The 17,783-nt window shown below is 36.5% G+C and overlaps 1 protein-coding gene across 4 annotated transcripts in view; it reads left to right on the forward strand.

Annotated features, from left to right (window-relative positions):
* The window catches only part of LOC133291257 (uncharacterized), a 45,713-nt gene extending 28,764 nt beyond the window's left edge, over window positions 1–16,949 (forward strand). For 3 of the 4 annotated variants that reach the window (XM_061489482.1, XM_061489507.1, XM_061489499.1), the window contains 11 exons: window positions 3,358–3,417; window positions 3,525–3,853; window positions 5,044–5,476; window positions 7,458–7,925; window positions 9,050–9,166; window positions 9,261–9,382; window positions 9,461–10,190; window positions 10,300–10,554; window positions 10,862–11,074; window positions 12,083–12,424; window positions 15,752–16,949. In XM_061489482.1, the coding sequence (XP_061345466.1) occupies window positions 3,358–3,417; window positions 3,525–3,853; window positions 5,044–5,476; window positions 7,458–7,925; window positions 9,050–9,166; window positions 9,261–9,382; window positions 9,461–10,190; window positions 10,300–10,554; window positions 10,862–11,074; window positions 12,083–12,424; window positions 15,752–16,501 (3,819 nt within the window). In that variant the 3' untranslated portion in view covers window positions 16,502–16,949. Of the gene's footprint in view, window positions 1–3,357; window positions 3,418–3,524; window positions 3,854–5,043; window positions 5,477–7,457; window positions 7,926–9,049; window positions 9,167–9,260; window positions 9,383–9,460; window positions 10,191–10,260; window positions 10,555–10,861; window positions 11,075–12,082; window positions 12,425–15,751 lie in introns of those variants that run through there. The other variant, XM_061489490.1, reaches the window with a different exon arrangement.
* Window positions 16,950–17,783: the final 834 nt, after the last annotated feature.

A 17,783-nucleotide genomic window follows, 5' to 3' on the forward strand; every position in this document is an offset into this window, starting at 1 on the left:
TTGCCTCCATTGTAGTCAGCCTATTTTCAGATTGTTCCTTCATTGTGCTCGAGACAGCACCTTTGTCGAGCTCATGATGAAAGTGCTCATGCTGTTGGTTTTTTACCCTCCGTTGTCGTTGTCGCCACCTTCACCTGTTTGCCACTGTTATATCTCCAACCAATGAAACCATTAGCAAATTTGTCGCCTCTTGGACGTCATTGGAAGACCTCCCAATTGCCCTCACGTATGTGTTGCTCTCTTTCTCTAAGCATTAAATCCTTGCGCCACCATTTCCGCCTCGAGTGGGGGAGGGTCTAGCAACCATTGTTGTTGCCGCCATTCCTAGATAGCTCACCGTGATCCCTTCTCTTCGGATCTACCCTTGGTTAGCTCATCCAGCATCACTTGTATGTGTTCTCTCTCATCTTCTCCTTGTACAAGCTGCCTAGTCCACCTTCGGCCACGATGTCCAACTCAGAGGCCACATAGTCCTCCACTTAAACCATCTAACTCACTTCTCACTCCATTACGACCACGCCACTTGCTCTTAATATCCTATCAGTTACTATCTCACCTGAAAAATTTAGTTGTGATAGTCCGGGTTTTTTGGACTACCCTCAAAGGGCAATGGAAGTTGAATAATATTGATAGGACCAATCTTAATAAGATCAATCCAAATTTGACGAATAAAAGGATAAAGACTCTTTTATCATGATTTGAGTATGGAACTCTATGGCTTTGAAGGTTAGTCGGAATTGCATGTTCTTGCCCATTACCCAAGATATTGGGGCTGTCCTACGGAATACTTACTCTATGAAACAGGACATTGCCATCTATTATTAATTGAAAATCAAAATTTTCTCTAACAAACAGGGCACCATTATTTTGGCATTCTTAATGGCTTGTGGATCGAGTTGAGTCAATATTGGAATCTCCAAATGGAGTGTACAAAGCACCTTCATGTATCTTTTCTTTCAAGCTCAATAAAAAAGTTTTGAACCATTTGATTTTATTCATTATAATGTTTGGGGACTTGCAAAAATGGCTAATGTCTTTGGTGCTAAATGATTTGTATCATTTATTAGTAATTGTAATAGGAAAACCTTGATATTTTTTTATGAAAGACAAATCTGTAGTGCCATAATTATTCATTCAATCTTTCACACGAGTCAAACGTAGTTTGAAAAAATTATGAAACAACTGCATCCTGATAATGGTTTTGAATGTGTCAACTAATGACACTTGCTATTTATTAAGGAAAATGGCCTTATTCATGAGATCACATGAGTTGACACCTCTTAAGCAAATCACCATTTGCTTGAAGTGATCATAGTATTATTAATCTAATCTATGTTCCCAACTCTTGTGGGGGAAGCTATATCAACCGTAGTATATTTGATCAATCAATTACCTTGTCTTATCCTTGGTAATGTGAAATTCCATTGACTGCAACTAGTTTAGGATAAATGTGTTGTTGATGTTCCTTGGCAATGCAAGTCCTATGCCCTCATGACCTCTTATTTTCCATTTCTTCATCTTATGTAAGTCTTCTATCTTATGTCTTTGGGTGTGTTGTATTTGTTAATGTTCATAAACAATATTGCAACAAACTTGATTCCCCAAGTTGTTATGTATCTTGGGTTATGCCCGTGACAAAAACGAAGACAAATGCTATCATCTTTCAATTCAAGCCTTTTTGTTATCATGGATGTTACCTTTCATGAAAATGAATCTTTCTTTTGTTGTCCTCAACTTCAAGGGAAAACATCTTAAAAGTTTCGTCCGAGAGTCAACGTTATCCCCCGAGTCATCTCTAGAGTTTGTGCTTACTCCTTATAATAATGCACAAGAATCAGCAAATCTACCTAGTACCTCACATGAAATATCTTCTATCAATCAATTGAAGGTTGGTACACCCAAATTTGTGTGCTGAGGAGGATAAATCCTAAACTGATTCGATGGCAGCAACCAATGTCTGAGCTGACGATAAGTACTAAATACACCAGTCCCTTTGTTTTTGAGCCCGACACTTGTCAAGTTTTAGGCGAGGTTAGTTACTAAAGAATACATGTAGACATATGACATTGACTACTGGGAAACATTTGTTTTGGTTAACAAAATAAACATTGTAAGAATTCTATTATCTCTTGTATGTTCTTATTAAGAAGAATGACATAAGGAGAAGTGAAGAAGAGTCTCAAGGTTGATAGAGGGTAGTATCAAGGGATTGGTATGGAGATTGATATATTTAGCTTTTACCAGACCATATTTAGCATTTGTGGTCAATATTGTCAGTCAGTTGGCTCATACTTGACTTGAGGGACAGACACTTACATGATATGATATAGGCAGAACTATACCAGGGAGAGGATTGTTATTCCGAAAAGGTGGAAACTTGTCGTTAGAAGTGTATACTAGTGTTGATTATGTATGAATAATTACTGACTAAAGATCTGTAAAGAACCAATTCAACCTAAAAGCTTAAGCTGATAAGTGAAGGCCCATCAATGGTTTATATACTTCTCTAACATGTCCCTTCACACGAGAGCCCATTGGGCATGAAAGGTGGATAATGCACAGGCCCACCTACCCATGCTAAGAAAGAAATTCCACTAGAAAGAAAGTGGAGGCGATGAGGATCGAACCCAGTACACCGAAGCTCTGATACCATGTAAAGAACCAATTCAACCCAAAAACTTAAGCTGTTAGGTGAGGTTATATTAATAGTTTTATATATCTCTAACAAGATCAACCTCTAGTTATTGTATGTTCGGAGCTCGGTCAAGCGCAAAGGCAAAATTTTGACCTATGGCTCATAGGGTTTGTAAACTTCTATGGCTGAAAATCAAACTAGATGACCTCAGTGAAATATGAAAGGCCTGTCTAGTTGTTATGTGATAATAAATCTACCATTTGTGTTGCTCATATTTGAGTTCAACATAACAAAACAAAACACACGAAGATTAGACGCCACTTCATCAAGGAGAAATTGGATAGTGGACTGATTACTATTGACCCTAAGATCTCATTAGCAAGCTGGGAATTATAGAAATCCATTCACCGGTTGAGGGGGAATTTTGTAAATATAGAATGAATAATTGTGTAATTATTGTAGATTCGTTTTTTCACTTTATTAGACAGATTTTGATAGGACGGGTTATAGGATAGATATGTGACAGATTATACAACTGATTTATTTATTTATTTATTTATTTTATTTTTTAATTTATTTCCTTAGAATCAGCTCTTAATAGGAAAGTAATTACTCACATTAGCCTGTATGTTGTAAACCTCTGTACATGAATAGTTAAGTAATAAAAATCCAGAATTCCTCAGGTTTCAATTATAATCTTATGATTTTTGTGCTCCTGTCAGATTGAATTTTTGTCTGAAGCTCAGATTGGAGGATATTCATTTGATACAGTAGTCCAAGTGGTGAGTCTTGTCTTCTATTCTAATTCATAGCATAAAGCTTAAACTATGTAAGTTATGCTAAAGGGAAATTATTCCACTTTGAATCTCTTTGGGATTGTGATTGCTAGGCATCAAAGGAGTTTAGCGATCCCCGTCTCAGACTTCACATGTTGACAGTTTTGAAAGGAATGCAGTCAAAGAAAAAGGCAAGCTCTGCATCATTCTTGGATTCACTTGAGAAAGGCGGTGAAACAACCTTTCCTAGTGAAAACTCGTGTGTTCCTGTTGAACTCTTCCAAATATTAGCAGGGTGTGAAAAGCAAAAATGTCCCGGAGAGGCTCTATTGATGAAAGCAAAAGAGTTGTCCTGGTCATTATTGGCAATGGTTGCTTCATGTTGCCATGATGTCTCTCCGTTGTCATGCCTGACAGTTTGGTTGGAAATTACTGCAGCAAGGTGATTGGAACTGTCTTTTTAAGTTAATGATGATTTTGTCATTGTTAAGGAATAATATAAAATAATATATGTGCCTTTGCCAAACAGATTAAATTTTTGGGAGAGTTGGTTGCATGATATGGAATCGGAACTTCTATGAGCCAAGGGGTCTAGAGTTCAATCCTTGTAGCCCTCATTCTCTTAATAAAATAAAATAAAAAGATTTGAATTTAAGCATAGGGTAACCAAAAAATAAAGAAATGATCCTTTGCATTATCTACGCTTCAAAACCCAAAAAAAATTCTCACATGAGGGGGTGTGTTAAGGAATAATATAAAATAATATATATGTCTTTACCTAACAGATGAACCAACCATCCTAAAAGTCTTAAGTTATGAGGTGAAGACACGTGAATGATTTTATATTACATCTTTAACATGCCCCTTCACTTAAGCGCCCTTTGAGTTTGAAGCTTGAACAATGTACAAGTCCTAATACCATGTCATAAACCAACTATCCGAAAAGTTTAAGCTTTTAGGTGAAGATACGAGAATGGTTGTATATTAACCTCTAACAGATTTCATTGTTTTTTTATCGAGATATTCTGCCATTTCTGCTGGGAAGAGTTTGCAGTCTTGCATGATTTAATTTATGTGTAAGATGGTTTTTGTTATATTAATCAAGATCTATCTGTCTTTCTGTCTATATTTTCAATACATTGATAGCTGCATAAATGAAATTAAATATTTCAGGAGTAGGAATAGTTTTTTTTTTTTAAATGATGGGTTTCCCACAAAATCCACTGTTGAATTAAAACTTCCATCATGAATATCACACGCTCACAAAATTTTACATTAATCTAAAATTGTTTATATTGCATCAGCACATGTTAAAACTAAAGTTCAATATATTTTTAAATAAAAAAATCTATTTGATTTCGTCATTATTGGTGTCCAATTTTTTTAATAATTGATAAGACAATAACAACATTTTATAGCTGACTTCACCTAGTTGGACAGCTTTTGGTTGTTGTATAATTCATGATTGGATTAAAAATTTATATTCTGTGATGAGTTGTTAAAGTTCTAATTGTTTTAAGTCTTATACCTAGTGTCAACTGATCCACACTCACACACAACCACACACACGAACAAACATGTGTATAGACTTAATTCAATGATTGAAACTCACTACCTTTTATCTGTAAACAGAGAAACTTCATCCATCAAGGTAAACGATATTGCTTCCCAGATTGCAGGCAATGTTGGAGCGGCTGTAAGTGCAACTAATGCTCTGCCCGTAGGTGACAGAGTGCTTACATTTCATTACAATAGGCAGAGTCCTAAACGTCGACGGTTAATTACTCCCGTTTCATTAGACTCCTCAGCTTTTGCAATATCTGACGTATCAAGTGCTTCTGTAAGTGAAATTGTTTTTGATTCCCATGGTAAGACAAGAGAGGACAAAACAAAAATAGAACATTCTGGAGACATTAGTGTTGCAAGTGATTCCGATGAGGGGCCTGCTTCTCTTTCGAAAATGGTTGCAGTGCTTTGTGAACAACAATTGTTCTTGCCTTTGCTAAGGGCGTTTGAGATGTTCCTTCCATCATGCCCCTTGCTGCCGTTCATCCGTGCTCTTCAGGTATGCCATCTAATTCAAAAAACATCTGGTTCTTGTAGTGGTATATACTTGAGAGGTTAGGGAATACTACTTTCTTTTAACAGGTTTCTATCTCTGAATACTGGTATTGACTCTCTTTTTTGTGCTACGATGCATTTTTGGCTAAGGTTGATATTCAAGAGCATTGACTTTCTTTCACTCAATATTTCTTTTTTAATCAAAAAGAGAATATAAATGCAGCAGGCATGATGTACAACAAGAACAAGAACTAGGTAATGATATAAAATGACAGTTCTCAATATTGAAATTCAATACTAATCTGAAATACCCAAGACAAATAATGTGCATACCAAACAACTATGAATCTACTCGGAAAAGTAACCCAAATTTGAGACTCAAGTGAACATAAATTAATAGGGCTAATCTGACTAGGAATAAGATATCCCAACCCAAGACCCAAACAACTGAAGTATAGAACCCCCATTTTTTTGTATAAATAACCTAAAATCTGCAATTACAAAATTACTAATTCACAAATGTCCGTATAATAAATTAACACAATTAATATAGTTATCATCTTCTCATACTGCCTTAAGCTAGCAAATCATAATATTGATTTAGCTGCTAGTTTATTACTTCATTTCAGATTATGCTGAAATATGTGCTATTGTAAGCTCGTGGCTCATGATTGTTGCTTTTACCAATAATTGCAAACCTGTAGTAGGTGAATTGGATTGGCTGTAGCTGCAAAGCTAGATGCAATTTAATACAACAAAAACTTAAGAGCATGGATGTAATGTGAATTCTAAGGAGTGTGAGGAATAGAGAATGCAAAGAGAGTCTAGACATTTGTCTCCACTGAAGGCCTTAGCATGTGATCTATTCTGAGTAATCCACCTGAGTTTTCTGCCATATTTGGGAACTTTGCAGTCAACAAGCTGAGTTGCTGCTGTCTCTCCTTTCAGTATTTACCTCCTAAAACACCAGTAGAACTAAACTTCCTTTTTTCTCTTGGTCATGACTATAAAACTATGTTTACTAGGATTTCGAATTTTTTAAAGAAGAAACTCCATTAGAAGGAAATAAGGATGCAACAATAGAGGAGGATAAGTTTTCTTGCTTAAAAAATAGATGCAAGGAAGAAACTAGAAAATTATAAAAATGAAACAGCTGTCGTGCCGTGTTCCAAAGAGAGGCCATAAATACTATCCTATCCCATAATAAATTTCACCTGGAAAATCAAGCAATTTGCTCTCCTTTGCTCATGCCAAAACCTTTGAATCTAATTGAAAGTTTTCCAACCTTTTATGAGAAACAAGAAACAATGAGTAAAATTTACATGTGCTGAAGCCCCATGAGGCTGGAGTGAATGATCTCATTTACCACTCAATATGTCAACAAATTTCTGCAATAAATAAGAAAGAAGGCTATAGTTATTGTCATGATTATATTGTATATAGAATGCGCCAAATGCTTTGCCTGGCATTTAGAAATCTTTTTGAATTTGTGCATTTATTAACTCTTTCGCATCTAGGGCGGCTTCTTAAATGTTGGGCCTTTTCTTGGTGCTGTCAACTGGATAAAGTCATCCGTAAGCAATCAAAATTGACCAAAAATTGCATAAACATTTCCTCAATATTTTTATTTTGACTATTTAAAATGCACATCTAAATTGCAAAGTAAGATGTTAAATTTGGACATCATAATTTTCTGAATCTTATGTTGTTAAGAATGCCAAGCACTTGTAGCAATTGAGGTCAAACCTGTACGTATGCATTGTTTGTTTGAAATATAACTGTTCTATGATATTCCTCTAGAAATATTATTTTACCAATCTCAAGGTGTACATTTAACCAAATCTTTTTTATGGTTTAATGTGTCTCTGGTGCAATGTTGACATCAGCTTGAAATTTTTTTTGGTTCTCATCAATTTAATTTTAGCCTTAATTTACATGTAATATAACCTGCCAATGTGGAATTTTATTTATTTATTTTCCTTCAGGCATTTTCGCAAATGCGCCTCTCAGAAGCTTCTGCACATTTGGGTTCCTTTTCTGCACGAATTAAGGAAGAACCAATGTACTTACCGACAAATGTAGGAAGAGAAGGGCAGATTGGGACATCATGGATTAGTTCTACCGCTTCAACAGCAGCTGATGCTGTGCTTTCAACCTGCCCTTCTCCTTATGAAAAAAGATGCTTACTACAACTTCTTGCTGCCACTGACTTTGGTGATGGTGGATATGCTGCGGCATACTATCGAAGGGTTTATTGGAAAATTAATTTAGCAGAGCCTTTACTTCGTAAAGATGGTGAGTTGCATTTAGGCAATGAAACTTCAGATGATGCTTCACTATTGTCTGCACTAGAAAAAAGTAGGCAATGGGAGCTGGCAAGGAACTGGGCCAAGCAGTTGGAGGCCAGTGGCACACCCTGGAAATCGGCTATGCATCATGTTACTGAATCTCAGGTAGTATTGAAGGCTGTAAACCTGTTTGTGACATGGTATAGTTCTTACGGACCGTAAACCTTAATTGTGGGGAAGTCTGGAACCCATATTTAAATCCTTAATCAATTGAATGGTTTATACAAAATCCCATTACAACTAATTCAAGGTTCCTTTAACTCATGTTGTTGATATTGTTACAGGTGCTTGATCTGACTGCTCTTCATATTGTCTTTTATTAAGAATAATTTTGGTTGGTCAACCTCATACTAGATAAATTCATTTTACGTAGGTGGACAAGGTTAAAACTCATTTTAATGCAGGCACTATATGGTAAATTGGAAAATTAGGGGTACACTTCTTTTGTCATGTTCCATATAACATCTTGTTGTTTAATCAGTACATCTTTAATACATAGTAGTTAATTGCGCCGCAATAGCGCTGCGAGCCCGCCGTATGGGCGTTGCGGTGCCTCGCCGCAAGAAACCGTGTCGCGCCACACCGGAACGCAATAGCCGCCATTGCGATCGCATTTGCGGCCATATTGCTGTTATAAGGCAAAATGTCAATTTTGTCCTAAATTTCAATTTGTAACGGGAAAAATTTAAGGGTTTTTTAGTCTATCCGCATCTCTCTCTGTCACTTCTGCTATCTCTGCCTTTAAAAAATGTTTCTTTTTGTCATTATTTCTGTCATATATTTATTCCGCTATTTCTGCAACCGCAACCCGCTATAAAGCTATAGCGTTTTTCGAGGTTGGCCGCGACATGCCGCAATCCGCATTTGATAACTATGCTTTAATATGTCATTCTGTTACTTGCACAGAATTGTCGATTTGATTTACTATGTTAGTTTGACTCATACTGTAATTATCTTGTTTTAATAAATTTTGGTGCAGGTAATCATTTTATTTGATCAAATTGATGGCAGATCCCTTGTGTTGAAATTAAAAGTTTTTATCGACAAATTTCTCTCTTGAATTAGCTTGACTTATGCTGTAAATCTGAGCTCTGAAGGAGCTTTTAATTTTTCTTTGCCATTTTGCATGATTTTTTTCTGTGATTACTTTTAGCAATTTTAGTTGATAGTCTTGCAAATATTTCTTATCAACTCTCTCCCTTCTTCTCCGCCTCTTGTACAAATATTAGGCCGAATCTATGGTAGCTGAATGGAAGGAGTTTCTTTGGGATGTGCCAGAAGAGAGGGTTGCTTTATGGAGCCACTGCCACACTCTATTCATCAGATATTCCTTCCCTTCTCTTCAAGTGTGTTTGTTATCTAGTACAGTCAATGTTTAAGCTAAAGATATATGCTATATTTCTTTATGCTGAAAGTTTATCTCCATTGTAATGATTGCAGGCTGGGCTATTTTTTCTTAAACATGCCGAAGCTGTTGAGAAAGATCTTCCTGCAAGGGAGCTTCATGAGGTTTTATTGCTTTCTCTGCAGTGGCTAAGTGGGATGATAAGTCTTTCGAACCCGTATGGAACATCTCGAGAATTACTTTCGGTTTCAACTTTAGTTAATATCTTTACTTATCACGTTGCTGAATTTTTCAGTGTCTGTCCTTTGCATCTTCTGCGTGAAATTGAAACCAAAGTATGGCTCTTAGCCGTTGAGTCAGAGACTCAGGTGAAGAGCGAAGGAGACTTCAATTTTACCCTTTCTATCAGGGAGAATGCTACCAAGAATGACTCCAGTATTATTGACCGAACTGCAAGTATAATCTCAAAGATGGACAACCATATAAATTCAATGAGGAATAGAACTGTAGAAAAATACGAATCCAGTAACCAAATCCCTCACAAGAATCAAGTGGCGGATGCTGGTCTTTCAACTACTTTTGGTGGGAGTACAAAGACAAAAAGAAGAGGCAAAGGATACATGGCATCAAGACGCCCGCCTCTTGAATCAGCGGATAAAAGTGCTGATACTGACGATGGCTCTGGTACCCCCAGTTTCAAAAATGAGCTTCAGTTGCAAGAAGAAAACTTAAAAGTGGAAATGTCTTTTTCTAGGTGGGAGGAAAGGGTTGGAGCAGCAGAGCTGCAAAGGGCTGTACTTTCTTTGTTGGAATTTGGGCAAATAACTGCCGCCAAGCAACTACAATTTAAGTTCTCTCCTGGACAAATACCATCGGAGTTTAGACTTGTCGATGCAGCCTTGAAGCTTGCTGCTATTTCAACTCCTCCAAGCAATGTATCCGTGTCAATGCTTGATGAGGAAGTGCGTTCAATTATGCAGTCGTATGGTATGCTGAATGATAAGCACCATGTTAACCCACTGCAGGTAATTGTCCAAACCACCCTCTCTCCCTGTTATTGCCACTTATTATTATTTTTTCTCTATTGATGATAAGATATCTGTATCAATACAATATTGAGGACATGCAATGTAGGTTTTGGAGAGTTTGGTGTCCATTTTTACTGAAGGCAGTGGGCGTGGGCTATGTAGGAGAATAATAGCAGTTATAAAAGCTGCAAACACCTTGGGCCTCTCATTTTTTGAGGCGTTCAACAAGCAACCAATTGAACTACTACAGCTGCTTTCTCTTAAAGCACAAGAGTCCTTTGAGGAGGCAAACTTTTTGGTGCAGACTCATCCGATGCCAGCTGCAAGTATTGCTCAAATACTTGCAGAATCTTTCCTAAAGGTTTGGTACATCATTTATTATTTTGATTATAGTTAATAATGTTTTTCCCATGGCATGGTATGGTAATTGGAAAATGGGTTCGACATCCCTTCTGGTCATGGATGGATTTTTTGTGGGCTTGTTGCCTGTCTATTGAATAAAGAAATTACCCAGGATTTGTGAATTGGTGTTATTTTGGTTTGCAGTTTTCTATTTGACATGTCAGTTATGCAGATGTCATGTTAAACAACTCATTAGATACAATTTTGTGAAGTTGATAGGGGTTCATATAACTATATTACTATATTTAATTATTTATATTGCCCAGGGTGTGTTGGCAGCGCATCGTGGAGGATATATGGATTCACAAAAGGAGGAAGGTCCTGCTATGGATTCACAAAAGGAGGAAGGACCTGATCCACTGCTGTGGAGATTTTCAGACTTCTTGAAGTGGGCGGAGCTTTGTCCCTCCGAACCAGAAATCGGGCATGCTTTAATGCGTTTGGTGATTACTGGACAAGAAATACCACATGCGTGTGAGGTATCATGTTGAAAGTTGTCAGTCTTACACATTTTTTCACAATTGTGTTAAAAAATAGTGAATTAAATCAGATTATTCTGGGAAAATTGTTATTCATATTGATTTTTCAGATGATGATAAATGTAGTCAATTATGATCCCTCATTCTTTTTTAAAGTGAATAAATTTATTAAGATGATGAGAAGAATAAATTTATGAAGAATATCCGTCAGTTTCAGCTAATGCACATAAAATTCTATAGTAGTATAGAGTTGTATTCTACTCCAGCAAAATGTCTTAGCATACAATATACTTCTCTAAGAAAAAAAAATCAATTATTTGATCGCATTTTTTTCTTATTTAAATTTCCTAAAATAACTGGAAAACCATTGTTTTGTGGAGTGTCTCAACTTTCAAGTCTTATCACGGTATGGCCTGTGTGCGCGTGTATTATTGGTTAATGATGAGTCAATTATTGGTTAATAAGGTGTATGTATTGGTTAACGGACTAATATTTTGTTTTTGTAAGCAAAAAAAAGGCTGTTTGTCCATTAACCAATAGTAATTCACCCATCATTAGCTGGTGTGTGGTAGATTTTCAGGTGCATAAAGTATAGAGAGAGAGAGAGAGAGAGAGAGAGAGAGGACATATCAAATGACAGAATTAGTTTATTATAAGTGTGACAAGAGTGAATCTCAATCGTTAAATCTTATGTGAATGGTAAGGATTAAAAGACCACTTACACCACAAACTTGGTGCCCGAACCATTCTTACAAGATTGAAGATTCTGTTTCAAGATTTGCTCCTCTTTATCCAATGACAACTTGATAGCCAATGATATTGTTTACAATGCCCCTCTCTTTTTGCACTGCTGTTGTGATCTGTCTCATATTTTTAAAGGATAATCATTATGAAGCTGTAATCTGGATACAAAAATTGTTAAGTAGCGAAAGTATCTTAGTGATTCTGGCAGTCATTCCCTTGTGTTGAAGCTGACACTGTTCTCCCTCATGAAATTGGCATTTGCAGGTTGAGCTGCTTATTCTGTCCCACCACTTCTACAAATCATCGGCTTGCCTTGATGGAGTTGATGTTCTTGTAGCCCTTGCTGCAACTAGGGTCGATGCTTATGTCTTGGAGGGTGATTTTCCATGTTTGGCTCGCCTAATAACTGGAGTTGGAAATTTTCATGCTCTTAATTTCATTCTCGGCATTCTTATAGAAAATGGTCAATTAGATCTTCTTCTTCAGAAATATTCTGCTGCTGCAGACACAAACACAGGCACTGCTGAGGCTGTCAGAGGATTTCGAATGGCTGTTCTTACATCTTTGAAGCATTTCAACCCTAATGATCTGGATGCCTTTGCCATGGTTTGTATTTTTTTTTTTATATTGCTACAATACCTTTGTTCGAGATGGTCCTCGATTAGTCATTTTTTCCTATATTTTCCTCCATTTCTTTATTTATCGTCAATTATTTTCCTCCCTACTTTATTTATCTATTAATATTTTTACTATTTATTTTTTCCTAGTTTTTCCCTTAATCTATCTTTATTTTCATTTTCATTTTTTTATTTGTATTTGTATTTTTATTTTATTTTATTTTAAATTTAATTTTATTTATTTATTTCCCCCCTTCTTTTCCCTCAACCTTTTCTTGCTTTTCATTTTGGGTTCATCGACCTCCGGTCCCAATTAGTTTTGGATACAAGTGTAGTGAATGTTAATGTTGTTGCTACAATATCTCTACTAACCATTTTGTCTATGTAGCATATAAATAAATATATAGATTAAAGGTTGTATGCTGCTGACATGCAATTTATTTATATAATTATATTGAACAAGTCAGTACCTCCTATTGTTACTAAATAATTATTTAGTCTAGTGTCTTCATAGTCAAATTAATTTCTTAAAAATGACTGAGGGATTATTCAAATACTTTATTGTTGTCTCACTTTATAATATATATGATGGAAACCATGTAAATAGTGTCTATGTTTATTGTACAGACTAACAAGAATCATGTAATTATAATAATTGCAATAGCAGAGATATTTGTACTTATTATTTTTTGGCTATATAATTCAGATTCCGGAATGTAGTTTAGACATACGGATTTCACCAAATATTCCACATTTTCTCCTTCTTAACATGATATCTAGAACCTAAAAAGAGGAAACTTAATCCGAGCCTATCTGGCAACAATTTTTATTCCAGAAACAATGTCTCCATTCCGGTTTCTAGTCTCCGATGTCGTGTGCCATTCCAGCTAGTCTAAAACCACTTTCTCAGAACCATCCATCGCCTCAGTTCTACCATTGTTGGAAAAATTGTCCAGCGATCATTTCGGCTGAAACTATCACCATCAGGCTTGCTGTTAGTCGATCCGTGTGCTATTGAAGTCTCAGGTACGGCTGTCCGTATGTGCCAAGACAATTGTTTGTATGTCTCCTTCGGCAGCCTTCTAGACATGCACGCCAATACGTGCGCTGCCATATGTCGTGTCACATTGTTAGTACCCCCTCTAATTGGTTTTCTCTCGATCGACGCACTATCACCTTCTTGGCATGTCCATTTCTCCTTGCATCTGCTGTTTGGCTATCTTTTAGGGCTAATTTTGCTGACCCTTGGCCTCCATTATCTTTGGTGACCCTCTGAAGGCTGAGCCCTATGTCTTTACTAACTATGTCAGTGCTCCACTGTGCATTGATAAGTCGGATGGTACTAACTATTACACTTAGGCCTTTGATATCAAGCTCTAGCTCACGGGTTAAGAATATGTGGATCACCTCACTACTAAGGCTAAGACGGCACCCGCTCCTAAGTGATCCAGATGGACTATGATTAATGTCCATCAATGTAGTATCATCAAAGTCACTATACATCCATGCAGATCTTTCATGCCTATGTCACCTATGAATCATTTTGGACTTAGGGTAAAGTCCTCTATACCAATGGTACCTAATGCCTCTGTGGGGTATGACAAAACCTCATGAATGTCATTGCCCCTCAAAGGTTTGACTATTCTATGTTAGCATATTCTATCGTGCAAACTCCCTTTGCTGTCCATGTTCAATTGGTCATCCAATCAACTAGACATTAAGAACACTTTACTCCATAGTGATCTCAGTGAAATTTATTTAGAGCAACCTTCTGGATTTGTTACTCAGGAAGAGTCTTTTGGATTTGTTTGTCGACTTTGCAAATCTTTGTAGGCCTCACATAATCTCCTAGGGCCCGATTTGGCACATTTAGCACTGTGGTTCAACTGTTTGTTATGATTCGGAGTGAGGCTAATCACTCAGCCTTCTGTTGCCATTCAACCAAAAGGTGCATTTATTTGGTTGTATATGTTGTTGACATAGTCATTACAAATAGTGATCATGGCATCACTTAGGCAGAACACATCTTTATTGTCACTTTCAAACATAGGATCTTGAAAAGCTTCAATACTTGTGAGGAATAAATGTGGTGCGATTCAAAGATGGTATCATAATTTCCTAGGAGAAGTATGTCGTGGATATTCTTGAGGAAACAACCTTGTTAAATATAAATATAAATGTCAAAGCTTCTATAAAATTAAGGGGATTAGCTCTTAGTTCTTGAGTGGTATAGAAAAGATTAGTTGGGAAATTGAACTACCTTATGGTCACTTGTGCAAACACCTCATTTGCATTTCATTTGGGAAGTCAGTTCATAAATTCTCTTTGTGTAGGGTGTTGGGATGCAGTAATTTGTATCTTGAAATACACTAAAGGAGTTCTTGGAAAGGTCTTATCGGTATCTTCATGTTGTTGGATATTTATATGCTAATTGGGCAGGTAGCCTCACTAATAGGAGATATACTTCTGATTATTATATATTCGTTGGAGATAATCTGATATCATAGAAAAGTAAGAAACAATATGTTGTTTCAAGATCAAGTGCTAAAGCAAAATATCGGGTCATGGCACCAACTACTTGTGAACTCATCTGGCTTGAATGATTACGTAAAGAACTTAGATTTGGAGAAATCATATAGGCAATACTCATTTGTGATACTCAAGATGCGCTGCATACTGCCTCTAATCTAATTTTTCATGAAAGGACTAAACACATTGAGATAGATTGTCATTTCATTAGAGAAATAATCTTATCAAGAGATATTGCACTTACTTTGTCAATTCAAATAATTAATTGGCGGATGTTTTCAGCAACCCTTTGAGAGGTCCTTGGATAAGCTATATATGTAACAAGTTTAGTGCATACGACTTATATACTTCAGCTTGAGGGGGAATGTTGGAAACCATGTAAACAGTGTCTAAGTTCATTATATTGACTAATCAGAATCATGTAATCATGGTAATTAGGATAGCTGAGATATTTGTACTTATTATTTCTTGATTATATAATCCAGATTCCAATATGTGGTTTAGACACATGGATTTCACCAAATGTCTCTCATTTCCTCATTCCCTAACCGTATGAATACATTTGGTGTTGCATATTGTGTGTTGAAATGTTAAATTTTTTCCAAGCAATGACTTAAAAAGTGGACAAGTTGCTTTTTCCACTTGCTCAGAAAGTTCTTTTTTTCTTCTTGTTTCTCTGTTCCACGAAGTCAGTGATACATAACTACTTTCAACCTGGAGCAAACTCTGAAACAAGTAGATTAAAATATGCGATGCTTTATTGATTATGATTTTGTGTTCTTTACAGGTCTACAATCATTTTGATATGAAACATGAGACAGCTGCTCTTTTAGAGTCACGTGCAGAGCAATCATGTGAGCAGTGGTTTCGCCGCTATAACAAGGACCAGAATGAAGACTTGTTGGATTCCATGCGCTACTTCATTGAAGCTGCTGAAGTTCACTCTTCCATCGATGCTGGCAATAAAACACGTAGGGATTGTGCTCAGGCCTCCCTTCTGTCCCTTCAAATACGAATGCCAGATTTCCAGTGGCTATATCTATCAGAAACCAATGCTAGACGAGCGTTAGTTGAGCAGTCTCGTTTTCAAGAAGCTCTAATTGTAGCTGAAGCCTATAACCTGAACCAGCCAGGTGAGTGGGCTTTGGTACTCTGGAACCAGATGCTCAAACCTGAAGTATTGGAGGAGTTTGTGGCTGAATTTGTAGCAGTTCTACCTCTTCAGCCTTCAATGTTGATTGATTTAGCTAGATTCTATAGAGCTGAAGTGGCTGCCAGAGGGGACCAATCTAATTTCTCTGTCTGGCTCACAGGGGGAGGGTTGCCAGCTGAATGGGCTAAATATTTAGGAAGATCATTCAGGTGCTTACTGAAGCGGACAAGGGATTTGAGGTTGCGGATGCAGTTGGCTACATTGGCAACTGGATTTGGGGATGTACTTGATGCATGCTCGGAAGAAATGGATAAAGTCCCTGACAATGCAGCACCTCTAGTGCTGAGGAAGGGTCATGGTGGAGCTTACCTTCCTTTAATGTGAAATTTCTACTGTAGATCTTCATAATGATTGGACAAACCACATAGTACAGGAAATTGGTTCTTAACCTTGACCTGTTGCGGGTTTTAAAACAGTTGGTGTTATTGCTGCAAACATGGAAGGGTGCTGAACAGAAACCTAAAAGACTGGACGAAATGAGAATTGGATGGTTAGTTGATAAAACTGAGAGTTCTATATATATGTGTATTTCGTGGTGAGTAAATGCTTGATGGTTGTATATGAAGCCAACTGTATCTGTAGCTCATTCTTGTAAACACCATTCTAGTTTGGTTTTCTCCATTTTTTGCAGGGAGGAGAGTTAGTTTATTGTCGGTTTTGAGGCCAGTAGAGTAGAATGTCCCATTGGTTTCTATTTCTGTTTTTTTGTTTTGTTTTTCCCTTCAAAATGTATAGTTGTTCCTGTAGATCAATATTAAAATCCATTTGCCATGTTTTACACACATGCTTCGATTCTTTGTACAATAATATTCATGAGTAGTGTGCTTTAACACAAGTAATTGACAGCTTTCCTTCGCTTCAGATCTTCCACTAAAATGTACGTGTTACTAAGTGATGCCATTTCAACATAAGCAATTGCTTTCTTTTGTTTGTTTAGGGCTTTTTAATAAGGGGTTTACTAAATTTCATGTTACATGAGATAATACTCTCATGTAGGTGACACAAATATGTGGAGTCCACAATGTAAAAAGAAAAAGAAAAGAAAAAATTGACACGAAATTCTATGAATGTATAACATAAGATAACTCTCTTATGCAACTTGATGCTATTTTTTCCTTTTAATAAACGCATGTTATTTTCGGCTTGCTAGCTGTTAAAAGATTAATTTGCTTCAATTCTTTTTACCTCTTTAATTGAAAGAAGAAATTTCTGCCATGCTATTAAATATTCCGGAGCTACAAATATGATTATTTAATTGTTAGCGCCGCATATTAACATACGTAGCTGTTAATACAAAGATCATAAATTTGCTTTAATAGTCATTTCTGTCTACGGATAGAGGAATTCCGATACCCTGCTTTCCCATTAAGGGAGTGCTTAGATGGAGAAGCTGCGAGCAAACGAAAGTGTAGCTTAATTTTTCATTGAATAAACTTTTTATTTATTTGAAAATTTTTAAAATTAGCGAAACAAAATAATAGAATAGCATGTAGCTGCTGCATATAGAAGGCCACAAAGCAATTTCTTTTGAGATTGATCTCCGCTATTTCAAGGTCTTAAAGCTTATCTTTCATAAGTTTGATTTTGGGTAAAAACTCATTTAATC

Source organism: Gastrolobium bilobum, unplaced genomic scaffold, assembly GCF_033153095.1.
Source record: "Gastrolobium bilobum isolate Gb01-03AN ecotype WA unplaced genomic scaffold, APGP_CSIRO_Gbil_v1 utg4377, whole genome shotgun sequence".
Taxonomy (NCBI): Eukaryota; Viridiplantae; Streptophyta; class Magnoliopsida; order Fabales; family Fabaceae; genus Gastrolobium; species Gastrolobium bilobum.